Source organism: Babylonia areolata, chromosome 32, assembly GCF_041734735.1.
Source record: "Babylonia areolata isolate BAREFJ2019XMU chromosome 32, ASM4173473v1, whole genome shotgun sequence".
Lineage (NCBI taxonomy): Eukaryota > Metazoa > Mollusca > Gastropoda > Neogastropoda > Buccinidae > Babylonia > Babylonia areolata.
Window position 1 is genome coordinate 806,663 of NC_134907.1, and position 13,273 is coordinate 819,935.

A 13,273-nucleotide genomic window follows, 5' to 3' on the forward strand; every position below is an offset into this window, starting at 1 on the left:
TTGATGACAGAGTGACGTGTTGTGCAGGACATGTTGATGACAGTGACGTGTTGTGCAGGGCATGTTGATGACAGTGACTTGTTGTGCAGGGCATGTTGATGACAGAGTGACGTGTTGTGCAGGGCATGTTGATGACAGTGACGTGTTGTGCAGGGCATGTTGATGACAGTGACGTGTTGTGCAGGGCATGTTGATGACAGAGTGACGTGTTGTGCAGGGCATGTTGATGACAGTGACGTGTTGTGCAGGGCATGTTGGTGACAGTGACGTGTTGTGCAGGGCATGTTGATGACAGTGACGTGTTGTGCAGGGCATGTTGATGACAGAGTGACGTGTTGTGCAGGGCAGGTTGATGACAGTGACGTGTTGTGCAGGGCAGGTTGATGACAGTGACGTGTTGTGCAGGGCATGTTGATGACAGTGACGTATTGTGCAGGACATGTTGGTGACAGTGACGTGTTGTGCAGGGCATGTTGATGACAGAGTGACGTGTTGTGCAGGGCATGTTGATGACAGTGACGTATTGTGCAGGACATGTTGGTGACAGTGACGTGTTGTGCAGGGCATGTTGATGACAGTGACGTGTTGTGCAGGGCATGTTGATGACAGAGTGACGTGTTGTGCAGGGCATGTTGGTGACAGTGACGTGTTGTGCAGGGCATGTTGGAGCTGAAGGACAGGTACGGCATCCAGACAGGCTCTGAGGACCGCGTCCAGTATTTCCTGGATCGCTTCTACATGAGCCGCATCAGTATACGCATGTTGATCAATCAGCACAGTGAGTCTGTCTCTGGCTGTGTGTGTGTGTGTGTGTCTGTCTCTGTGTGTGTCTGTCGCTATCTCTGGGTGTGTCTTTGTGTGCATGTATGTGTGTCTGTGTCTGTCTGTCTGTCTCTGTGTGTATGCCTGTCTCTGTGTCTGTCTGTCTGTGTGCGTGTGTCTCTGTGTGCATGTATGTCTATAGTGTGTGGGTTGTGAGTGTGTGTCTGTCCCAGTGTGTGTTTATGTGTGTGTGTGTCTCTCTATCTCTGTGTGTCTGTCTGTGTGTGTGTCTCTGTCTGTGTGTATTTGTGTCTCTGTGTGAGTACAGCTGTACTGACATCAGTAGTGTGTGTGTTACAATGTACTGACAACAGTGGTGTGTGTGTTACGATGTGTGTGTTATAATGTACTGACATCAGTGGTGTGTGTGTTAAGATGTGTGTGTTACAATGTACTGACATCAGTGGTGTGTGTGTTACAATGTACTGACATCAGTGGTGTGTGTGTTACAATGTACTGACATCAGTGGTGTGTGTGTTACAATGTACTGACATCAGTGGTGTGTGTGTTAAGATGTGTGTGTTACAATGTACTTACATCAGTGGTGTGTGTGTTACGATGTGTGTGTTACAATGTACTGACATCAGTGGTGTGTGTGTTACAATGTACTGACATCAGTGGTGTGTGTGTTACGATGTGTGTGTTACAATGTACTGACATCAGTGGTGTGTGTGTTACAATGTACTGACATCAGTGATGTGTGTGTTACAATGTATTGACATTAGTGGTGTGTATGTTACAGCTGTACTGACATCAGTGGTGTGTGTGTTACAATGTACTGACATCAGTGATGTGTGTGTTACAATGTATTGACATTAGTGGTGTGTATGTTACAGCTGTACTGACATCAGTGGTGTGTGTTACAATGTACTGACATCAGTGGTGTGTATGTTACAGCTGTACTGACATCAGTGATGTGTGTGTTACAATGTACTGACATAAGTGGTGTGTGTTACAATGTACTGACATCAGTGGTGTGTGTTACAATGTACTGACATCAGTGGTGTGTATGTTACAGCTGTACTGACATCAGTGGTGTGTGTTACAATGTACTGACATCAGTGGTGTGTGTTACAATGTACTGACATCAGTGGTGTGTATGTTACAGCTGTACTGACATCAGTGGTGTGTGTGTTACAATGTACTGACATCAGTGGTGTGTGTTACAATGTACTGACATCAGTGGTGTGTATGTTACAGCTGTACTGACATCAGTGGTGTGTATGTTACAGCTGTACTGACATCAGTGGTGTGTATGTTACAGCTGTACTGACATCAGTGGTGTGTGTTAAGCTGTACTGACATCAGTGGTGTGTTACAATGTACTGACATCAGTGGTGTGTGTTACAATGTATTGACATTAGTGGTGTGTATGTTACAGCTGTACTGACATCAGTGGTGTGTGTTACAGCTGTACTGACATCAGTGATGTGTGTGTTACAATGTACTGACATCAGTGGTGTGTGTTACAATGTACTGACATCAGTGGTGTGTATGTTACAGCTGTACTGACATCAGTGATGTGTGTGTTACAATGTACTGACATCAGTGGTGTGTGTTACAATGTACTGACATCAGTGGTGTGTATGTTACAGCTGTACTGACATCAGTGGTGTGTATGTTACAGCTGTACTGACATCAGTGGTGTGTGTTAAGCTGTACTGACATCAGTGGTGTGTGTTACAATGTACTGACATCAGTGGTGTGTGTTACAGTGTACTGACATCAGTGGTGTTTGTTACAATGTACTGACATCAGTGGTGTGTGTTACAGCCTTGCTGTTTGGGACGCAGACCACCAACCACCCTCGCCACATCGGCTGTATTGACCCTCACTGCAGCGTTCAGGACGTCATTGAGGGTGAGCTCCCCTATGGTGACGCTGTCTGTTTCTTCTTGAGGTCGTTCCCTGTCGTATTGCATTGCGTTACATTACTCCTTTGTCACGACACATTTCTCTCTGTTAAATTCGGGCTGCTCTCCTCAGGGAGAGGGCATCACTACAGTGAGAGCACCGCCCTTTTTTGACTCACTTGTGTAAACAAAGTGAGTATGTTTTAACCCAGTGTTCGGTTGTCTGTGTGTCCGTGGTAAACTTTAACATTGACATTTTCTCTGTAACTACTTTGTCAGTTGACACCAAATTTGGCATGAAAATAGGAAAAATTCAGTTCTTTCCAGCCATCTTGTTTAAAACAATATTGCGCCTCTGGGATGGGCACAAAAAAATAAAGAATGAAGCCTAATTATATGCAAACTGCATTTACTGTTATATTTATATTTTTTGTATTCTCTAAACTTGGCACTTTGATCTGATATTCTGACCCAACAGCTAGAGCAGCCATTATTATCATTTTTTGTTGAAACAGGAACTTCTTTTGCTAAGCATGGAAATTTTATTTATTTTGCAAACGTTTTGGTGCAGAGAGTAAAAAAGGGAAATTACTCTGTAATGCTAGGGAGTTAATTTGCTTTAAACTGATCTTTCTGATCTTAAACATTACATTTTGAAATTATACTCAATACATAAAAAGCTTGGATTTTTTTTTTGATTTTTTTTTTTTAAAGTGTATCACAAGTGAGTCTTGAAGGCCTTGCCTCTCCTGTTTTTCTTTTTTTTAAATTAAAAAAAAAAAAAAAAATTCTGCCTGCACGTGTGTATGTGTTCCTGTCAAAGTGGATTTTTGTACAGAATTTTGCCATGGACAGCCCTTTTGTTGCCATGAGTTCTTTCATATCATGCTGCACACGGGACTTTGGTTTATTGTCTCATATGAATTGCGACTGTCCAGACCACAGGTTGTAGTGGAGGGGGAGAAAACACCATTGAGTGAGGGATTCAAACCAGCGCGCTTTGATTCTGTCACTTTTTAGGCAGACACAGTTCCTCTCCGCCAACACTCCCATAAAATAATGACTGGTAGTGCCAGTGTTTTGCTTATTTCACCCTGTCCCTGATGTCTCACTGGTTACCTGTTGTCATCGTAACCTGATGTCATGATGACTGGTTACCTGTTGTCATCGTAACCTGATGTCATGACGACTGGTAACCTGTTGTCATTGTAACCTGATGTCATGATGACTGGTAACCTGTTGTCATCGTAACCTGATGTCATAAAGACTGGTTACCTTTTGTCATCGTAACCTGATGTCATAATGACTGGTTACCTGTTGTCATCGTAACCTGATGTCATAATGACTGGTTACCTGTTGTCATTGTAACCTGATGTCATAATGACTGGTTACCTGTTGTCATTGTAACCTGATGTCATAATGACTGGTTACCTGTTCTCATCGTAACCTGATGTCATTATGACTGGTTACCTGTTGTCATCGTAACCTGATGTCATGATGACTGGTTACCTGTTGTCATCGTAACCTGAACCTGATGTCATGATGACTGGTTACCTGTTGTCATCGTAACCCGATGTCATGATGACTGGTTACCTGTTGTCATCGTAACCTGACGTCATGATGACTGGTTACCTGTCGTCATCGTAACCCGATGTCATGATGACTGGTTACCTGTCATCATCGTAACCCGATGTCATGATGACTGGTTACCTGTTGTCATCGTAACCTGATGTCATAATGACTGGTTACCTGTCGTCATCGTAACCTGATGTCATGATGACTGGTAACCTGTTGTCATCGTAACCCGATGTCATGATGACTGGTTACCTTTTGTCATCGTAACCTGATGTCATGATGACTGGTTACCTGTTGTCATCGTAACCTGATGTCATAATGACTGGTTACCTGTTGTCATCGTAACCTGATGTCATGATGACTGGTAACCTGTTGTCATCGTAACCTGATGTCATGATGACTGGTTACCTTTTGTCATCGTAACCTGATGTCATGATGACTGGTTACCTGTTGTCATCGTAACCTGATGTCATGATGACTGGTTACCTCTTAATGTGCGTGCCAATCAGACATGGACTTTTTCAAATGTTGTCAACACTGTTACTAAATGCATGTGTACAAAATGACTTTTAAAAATATATATATATATATATATCAAGCCTGAGTGAGAAAGCCATTTCATTCACCAGAGGAGACGCTTGCAAGTGTGTTGTGGTGATGCTTTTCAGATGCCTATGAGAATGCCAAGTTTTTGTGTGAACAGTACTACCTCACGGCACCAGATCTCCACATCAAGTGTGCCAACCGTGAGTACCACCCTCTCCACCCCTCATCTCCCTCCCACCCCACACTCCCTCCCCTATCTAACCCTCATACCCCCAGGTCACCCAGCACTAATCACCCGTGAAATCCCATGCCAAGGGGAATAACTCTTGCGATTTTCGATAGTGGGTAATTATAAACATTGATTGAAAATATAATCACCCTCTTTTGTTGCACATATTTATTTTTCCTGAATTCTACACATAATAAAGTTGCAAAAGAATTTTTGTTTCCTGGCTCATAATGCTTTGTATTTATTTACACACAAAAAATAAAAGTGTCAAATTTGATGGTGAACTTTGAAAAAAATTCTTTTAATTACAGTATAATTTTCTTTGGAATAAGTTTGTCTGGTCTGCAGTGTCTTCTAACACATCTTCTTTTTATTCTTTTTCTTACTCAACTTGATTTGCAACAATGAGCGTGCTGATTTTTTGTTCTTTTCATTTTAAGGGATGATGTGTTTTCCTGTGATGGTCGGGAGAAAAACAACAGCAAACAAACAACAAACCTACCTCACATGTAATTTCTCCATATTGAAAAGAAAACTATAATCCACTGAACTACCAAAATCAAGAAGATTGTGCAGAACACCAATAAGTATCAGTGCAATCAACCACTGACAGTATGGATTCCAACAGTCTGGTGATCGATTCACGATTTTGGAGGTCCAGTAATTGATTCATGATTTCGGAGGTCCGGCAGTCGATTCACGATTTCGAAAGTCTGGTGATCGATTCACACTCAAGCACCCACTACAATCTCAGTATCAGGGAAACTCCGTGGATGTCTAGGTCACACAGTACGATTGACTTTTACAAAATTCTCACGCAGAAATCATCTTCAGAATAGTCATTCGGATTACACTACGACTCTCAGCAGTCATCAAATTCATCTTGCAACTTTGAAACTTCAAAACTTTGGCAGAACTTAACCAAATCAGTAATATATTCCATTGAACTAGCACGATCAGGAAGATGGTGCAGAACGCCAATAATTATCAGTGAAACCAATACTGACTCACTGACATCGATTTTGGAGGTCCAGCGTTTGATTCATGATTTCGGAGCTCCAGCGATGGAGTCACATTCAGGTACCAGTTTCACTGTCATTGTCGGCAAAACTCGGTCAGTCGATATCTAGGTCACTCAGTTTGATGGATTTTTACAAGATTCTCACGCAAAAATAATTAAAACTGTTCAAAGTCATCTTCAGAATCATCGTTCAGATTACGTAAAGCTCTCGGCAAGCATCAAACTCGTCTTGCATCTTTAAAAATTCACAACTTTGTCAAATTCAAGCAAATCGGACTCTTGCCCTGACACTGTTTCTTAACACAACCTTCTTCAGTCATCGTAGGAAGCACCCTCTTGCCCTGACACTGTTTCTTAACACAACCTTCAGTCATCGTAGGAAGCACCCTCTTGCCCTGACACTGTTTCTTAACACAACCTTCTTCAGTCATCATAGGAAGCACCCTCTTGCCCTGACATTGTTTCTCAACACAACACAACCTTCAGTCATCGTAGGGAGCACCCTCTTGCCCTGACACTGTTTCTCAACACAACCTTCAGTCATCGTAGGGAGCACCCTCTTGCCCTGACACTGTTTCTCAACACAACCTTCAGTCGTCGTAGGAAGCACCCTCTTGCCCTGACACTGTTTCTCAACACAACCTTCAGTCATCATAGGAAGCACCCTCTTGCCCTGACACTGTTTCTCAACACAACACAACCTTCAGTCATCATAGGAAGCACCCTCTTGCCCTGACACTGTTTCTCAACACAACACAACCTTCAGTCATCGTAGGGAGCACCCTCTTGCCCTGACACTGTTTCTCAACACAACCTTCAGTCATCGTAGGGAGCACCCTCTTGCCCTGACACTGTTTCTCAACACAACCTTCAGTCGTCGTAGGGAGCAGCCTCTTGCCCTGACACTGTTTCTCAACACAACCTTCAGTCATTGTAGGGAGCAGCCTCTTGCCCTGACACTGTTTCTCAACACAACCTTCAGTCATCATAGGGAGCACCCTCTTGCCCTGACATTGTTTCTTAACACAACCTTCTTCAGTCATCATAGGGAGCACCCTCTTGCCCTGATACTGTTTCTCAACACAACCTTCTTCAGTCATCATAGGGAGCACCCTCTTGCCCTGACACTGTTTCTCAACACAACACAACCTTCAGTCATCGTCGGGAGCACCCTCTTGCCCTGACACTGTTTCTCAACACAACCTTCAGTCATCATAGGAAGCACCCTCTTGCCCTGACACTGTTTCTCAACACAACCTTCAGTCATCATAGGGAGCACCCTCTTGCCCTGACATTGTTTCTCAACACAACCTTCAGTCATCATAGGAAGCACCCTCTTGCCCTGACACTGTTTCTCAACACAACCTTCAGTCGTCGTAGGAAGCACCCTCTTGCCCTGACACTGTTTCTCAACACAACACAACCTTCAGTCATCATAGGAAGCACCCTCTTGCCCTGACACTGTTTTTCAACACAACACAATCTTCAGTCATCATAGGAAGCACCCTCTTGCCCTGACACTGTTTTTCAACACAACACAATCTTCAGTCATCATAGGAAGCACCCTCTTGCCCTGACACTGTTTCTCAACACAACACAACCTTCAGTCATCATAGGAAGCACCCTCTTGCCCTGACACTGTTTCTCAACACAACCTTCAGTCATCATAGGGAGCAGCCTCTTGCCCTGACACTGTTTCTCAACACAACCTTCAGTCGTCGTAGGGAGCAGCCTCTTGCCCTGACACTGTTTCTTAACACAACCTTCAGTCATCGTAGGAAGCACCCTCTTGCCCTGACACTGTTTCTCAACACAATTTTCTTATTACTTTCTTTTCTTCACCATTGCACATGTTTGATCTGTGTATGTTTGTGAGCAGGATGGAGTTATTTAACAATGTACTTAACGTGGTGTTTGTCACAATGTCTGTGAATATAAGTCAATGATGGGTTTAGTTGAAATATACTTGTTGTATATCATAATGTATACGTTTATGACAGAGTTATTTACATGTGTACCTGTGTGTGTCAACAGCAGAAGATACTAACACGTGTAATAATAATAATAATAATGGATACTTATATAGCACACTATCCAGAAATCTGCTCTAGGTGCTTTACAAAAAACGCTTTTGTTAACATAAAACATTATATCTATGTTACATACACACACCAAAATGTGACACCACACACACACACACACACACACACACACACACACACACTGCATACATACATTTTAACATACATGTGTATCTAACAGCTACCCTAACACATACGCACACATAGGCAGGCACAAACTTACATAAACGCACGCACACACAATACACATTCATATACATGCATGTAGTTATGTACACATACATATGTATACACACCTAGTCAAGCACACCTAACGAAAAGGAAGTGGATCTGCCACAATTGAACTTATTGCTGAGGGAAAAGGTGAGTTTTGAGACGAGATTTAAAAGATGCAAGGGAATCAGAATGTCGGAGGTTATCAGGGAGCTTGTTCCACGTTTTTGGCGATTGAAAAGAAAACGATCTGTGTCCATAGGTCTTTCTTCTGACGTGAGGTATCCTGAGAAGTCGAGTATCAGAGGAAGAACGGAGCTGGCGAGACGGGGTATAGATATGGATGAGTTCAGAAAGATACTTGGGGCCAGATCCGTTGACTGCAGAAAAGGTCAGAGTGGATAGCTTATAGTCTATTCGATCAGAAACAGGCAACCAGTGGAGAGACTGAAGGAGAGGAGAAACATGGTCAAATTTAGAAGCTCTGCAAATGAGTCTGGCAGCGTTATTCTGAATTCGTTGGAGTCTGTCTAACAGATATTTGGGAAGGCCGGCCAAAAGAGAGTTGCAGTAATCCAATCTTGAGAGAACCAGAGAGCATACAAGTGTCTTGGTTGCATCGGTTGAGAGATAGTGGCGGATAGAGCTGATTCTACGCAGTTCCAAATAGGCAACTTTACAGATATTCGAAATGTGCTGTTGGAAGGAAAGAGACTGGTCCAGGATTACACCAAGACTGCGAACAGAGGGAGAAAGTGAAACAGGTGTGCTATTGATCAGAACAGAGTCAGGAAAGGAAGGATGTTGACGAAACTTCTTTGGACAGGTTATCATAAATTCAGTCTTATCATCATTTAGTTGCAGCTTGTTGAGAGTCATCCAGTCCTTTAGGCCAGCAATGCACTCCAGTGTTTGAGTCACCAGTGTATCAAATTCAGCTATGGAAGCCGACTGATAAAGTTGTGTGTCATCAGCAAAGCTCTCATGCGACATCGCATGATGACTGATGACATCCGACACAGGAGCCGCATACAGCACGAAAAGAACAGGACCTAGGACGGACCCTTGTGGGACACCATATTTCAAGGCAGATACTCTAGAGTATCTACCATTTACACACACTTTCTGTGTACGATCTGACAGGTAAGACGTGATCCATGCTAGTGCAGTGTCACGAATACCAAAGGAAGTATTAAGTCTGTTCAAGAGGATAGAGTGGTCGATAGTGTCAAAAGCTGCTGACAAATCTAAGAGAGCGAGAACAGATATCTTATCCTCATCAAACCCCGAAAGCAAATCATTCACTATTCTAAGAAGGGCTGTTTCGCAACTATGACCACGTCTATAAGCTGACTGGTGGGAATTAAGTAAACTATTCTGTTCCAGATGAGCTAAGAGCTGAGACAATATGATCTTTTCTAGCAGTTTTGATAAAAATGACAGATTAGAGACAGGTCGATAATTTTTCAAACAATTATGATCCAAAGATGGTTTCTTGATGAGTGGACGTACAACAGCAGATTTGAAGCTTTCAGGGAAACAACCAGACAGTAAGGAAGAATTGATGACATGAGTAATATGTGGCAGTAGAACATCAATACATTCAACCAACAAAGAAGACGGGACAGGGTCAAGCTCACAGGATTTCGGACAAGCGCTCAGACACACTTTCTTCACAAAATCTTCAGTAACCGGTTGGAAACAATGTAAAACAGGACCACTGTACACGCGTTCTTGAACGGGTGAAGGAGGAGACACAACAGAGTCAAGCTTCTCACGAATGCATGATATTTTGCCGGTGAAGAAGTCAGAAAACTTTTGAGGGAGTTCCTGTACCGTAAAGTTCGGTCTGTAAGCCGCAACTTTTTACCCCAGCTTCAGCCTCTGCAGCTTATACAATGATGCAGCTTATTTGCGGATTTTAACGATCCAGGGAGTGTCATGTTCTCGTCTATTCTTAGCTGCCCTTCAACTCACCAAAATCATGATTTCTGTCGTTGAATTTTTGGATGAGCTTCAGGATAGTGTGCTAACTGTTCGCATTTTATAAATCAAATCCACACACATTAAAGCCTTCAGATCAGCATTCAGTTCTACTCTGCTCAAGCGTGTACACCCTCATCATGCCGAAAACGCGACGTTATGCCTATGATGCAGCCTTCAAATTGAAGGCGATCGACCTAGCAGACGACAGTGCAAGTGACGAACCAGCAGCGACCTCCACCTTCATGTTCATGATGTGAAAGCGAGGCTGAAGTCAGTGACAAGATGGCAGAGGAAGCTGTGCTGGTTCTCTTCAACTCGGACACTGAAGATGAAGATTTTAGTGGATTCAGTGAGCAGGATGACATTGAATAAATGTGACTATCCCTAAATTATGGATCTTATTTTCGTTGTACGGAAATAAGTGTGGCTTATGCATGTTTTAAGTTTAATTTTTTCCAAAATTTAGTGGGTGCGGCTTATATACCAGTGTGCTCAATAGACCGAACTTTACGGTACTGTGTGTGTCAACCCCAGAAGTCACTAACATGTGTACCTGTGTGTGTCAACAACAGAAGTCACTAACACATTTACGGTGTGTGTCAACAACAGAAGTCACTAACATGTGTACTGTCTGTGTCAACAACAGAAGTCACTAACATGTGTACCTGTGTGTGTCAGCAGCAGAAGTCACTGACACGTGTACTGTGTGTGTCAACAACAGAAGTCACTAACATGTGTACCTGTGTGTGTCAACAGCAGAAGTCACTAACACGTGTACTGTCTGTGTCAACAGCTGAAGAGCAGGCTCACCCTGACATCCAGATTGTCTACGTGCCCTCTCACCTCTACCACATGCTCTTTGAACTCTTCAAGGTCAGATGTCACTGTCTGCATGCTCTGTTGGGTTAGCGTGGAGTGGGGGGACTGTCACTATGTCTGTACACATTGTGATAGATGGGGGGGGGGGGGTGGGCTGGGGGAACTGTCACTGTGTCTGTACACATTGTGATAGATGGGGAGGGGAGGGGGGGGGCTGGGGGGACTGTCACTGTGTCTGTACACATTGTGATAGATGGGGTGGGGGGGGGACTGTCACTGTGTCTGTACACATTGTGATAGATGGGGTGGGGGGGGGACTGTCACTATGTCTGTACACATTGTGATAGATGGGGTGTGTGGGGGTACTGTCACTGTGTCTGTACACATTGTGATAGATGGGGAGGGGGGACTGTCACTGTGTCTGTACACATTGTGATAGATGGGGGGGGGACTGTCACTGTGTCTGTACACATTGTGATAGATGGGGAGGGGGGACTGTCACTGTGTCTGTACACATTGTGATAGATGGGGAGGGGGGGGGACTGTCACTGTGTCTGTACACATTGTGATAGATGGGGTGGGGGGGGGGGGACTGTCACTGTGTCTGTACACATTGTGATAGATGGGGTGGGGGGGGGGGGGGGACTGTCACTGTGTCTGTACACATTGTGATAGATGGGGTGGGGGGACTGTCACTGTGTCTGTACACATTGTGATAGATGGGGTGGGGGGACTGTCACTGTGTCTGTACACATTGTGATAGATGGGGTGGGGGGGGACTGTCACTGTGTCTGTACACATTGTGATAGATGGGGTGGGGAGGGGGGAGGAGTGTGCGTGTGCCACATACAGTAGGTAAAGTCTGTACACATTGTGTATGTGGGCCAAAGTGGACATGGGGGATAACTGTATACTGCCACGTGGACAGGGGAGGTAACTGTATACTGCCACGTAGACAGGGAAGGTGACTGTGTACTGCCAAAGTGGACATGGGAGCTAACTTTACTGTCAGTGTACAGGGGAGGTAACAGCATGCTGCCATGTGGACAGGGGAGGTAACTGTGTACTGTCACGTAGACAGGGGAGGTAACTGTACTGTCACAGTGTACAGGGGAGGTAACAGTATACTGCCACATGGACAGGGGAGGTAACTTTATGCTGCCACGTGGACACAGGAGGTAACTGCATGCTGCCACAGTGGAGAGGGAGATAAGTATGTGCTGCCGACAGGGAGATGACTGTGGTGCACTGTTGCAGAACTCGATGCGGGCCACAGTGGAGAACTTTCCCCAGCAGCAGTCAGACCTGCCTCCCATCTCCGTCATGATCTGTAAGGGGCAGGAAGACCTGTGTATCAAGGTGTGTGTCACACCACACCACATCACACCACATCACACCACACCACATCACACCACATCTCCGTCATGATCTGTAAGGGGCAGGAAGACCTGTGTATCAAGGTGTGTGTCACATCGCATCACATCACACCACATCACACCACACCACATCACACCACATCTCCGTCATGATCTGTAAGGGGCAGGAAGACCTGTGTATCAAGGTGTGTGTCACATCGCACCACATCACACCACATCGCATCACACCACACCACACACCACATCACACCACATCACACCACATCACACCACATCACACCACATCTCCGTCATGATCTGTAAGGGGCAGGAAGACCTGTGTATCAAGGTGTGTGTGTCACATCGCATCACATCACACCACATCACACCACACCACATCACATCACACCACATCACACCACACCACACCACATCACACCACACCACACCACATCACACCACACCACATCACATCACACCACATCACACCACATCACACCACACCACATCACACCACATCACACCACATCACACCACACCACATCACACCACACCACATCACACCACATCACATCACACCACATCACACCACACCACATCACATCACATCACACATCTCCGTCATGATCTGTAAGGGGCAGGAAGACCTGTGTATCAAGGTGTGTGTCACATCGCATCACATCACACCACATCACACCACACCACACCACATCACACCACATCACACCACACCACATCTCCATCATGATCTGTAATGGGAAGGAAGACCTGTG

At 44.6% G+C, this 13,273-nt stretch overlaps 1 protein-coding gene across 5 annotated transcripts in view; it reads left to right on the plus strand.

The window, feature by feature from the left end:
* LOC143276519 (pyruvate dehydrogenase (acetyl-transferring) kinase, mitochondrial-like) overlaps positions 1 to 13,273 on the plus strand; it is a 34,638-nt gene that overhangs the window by 14,497 nt on the left and 6,868 nt on the right. For all 5 annotated transcript variants that reach the window (XM_076581061.1, XM_076581062.1, XM_076581060.1 and 2 more), the window contains 5 exons: positions 658 to 778; positions 2,596 to 2,682; positions 4,919 to 4,996; positions 11,120 to 11,199; positions 12,403 to 12,504. In XM_076581061.1, coding sequence (XP_076437176.1) covers positions 658 to 778; positions 2,596 to 2,682; positions 4,919 to 4,996; positions 11,120 to 11,199; positions 12,403 to 12,504 — 468 coding nt within the window. The remainder of the gene's footprint in view (positions 1 to 657; positions 779 to 2,595; positions 2,683 to 4,918; positions 4,997 to 11,119; positions 11,200 to 12,402; positions 12,505 to 13,273) is intronic.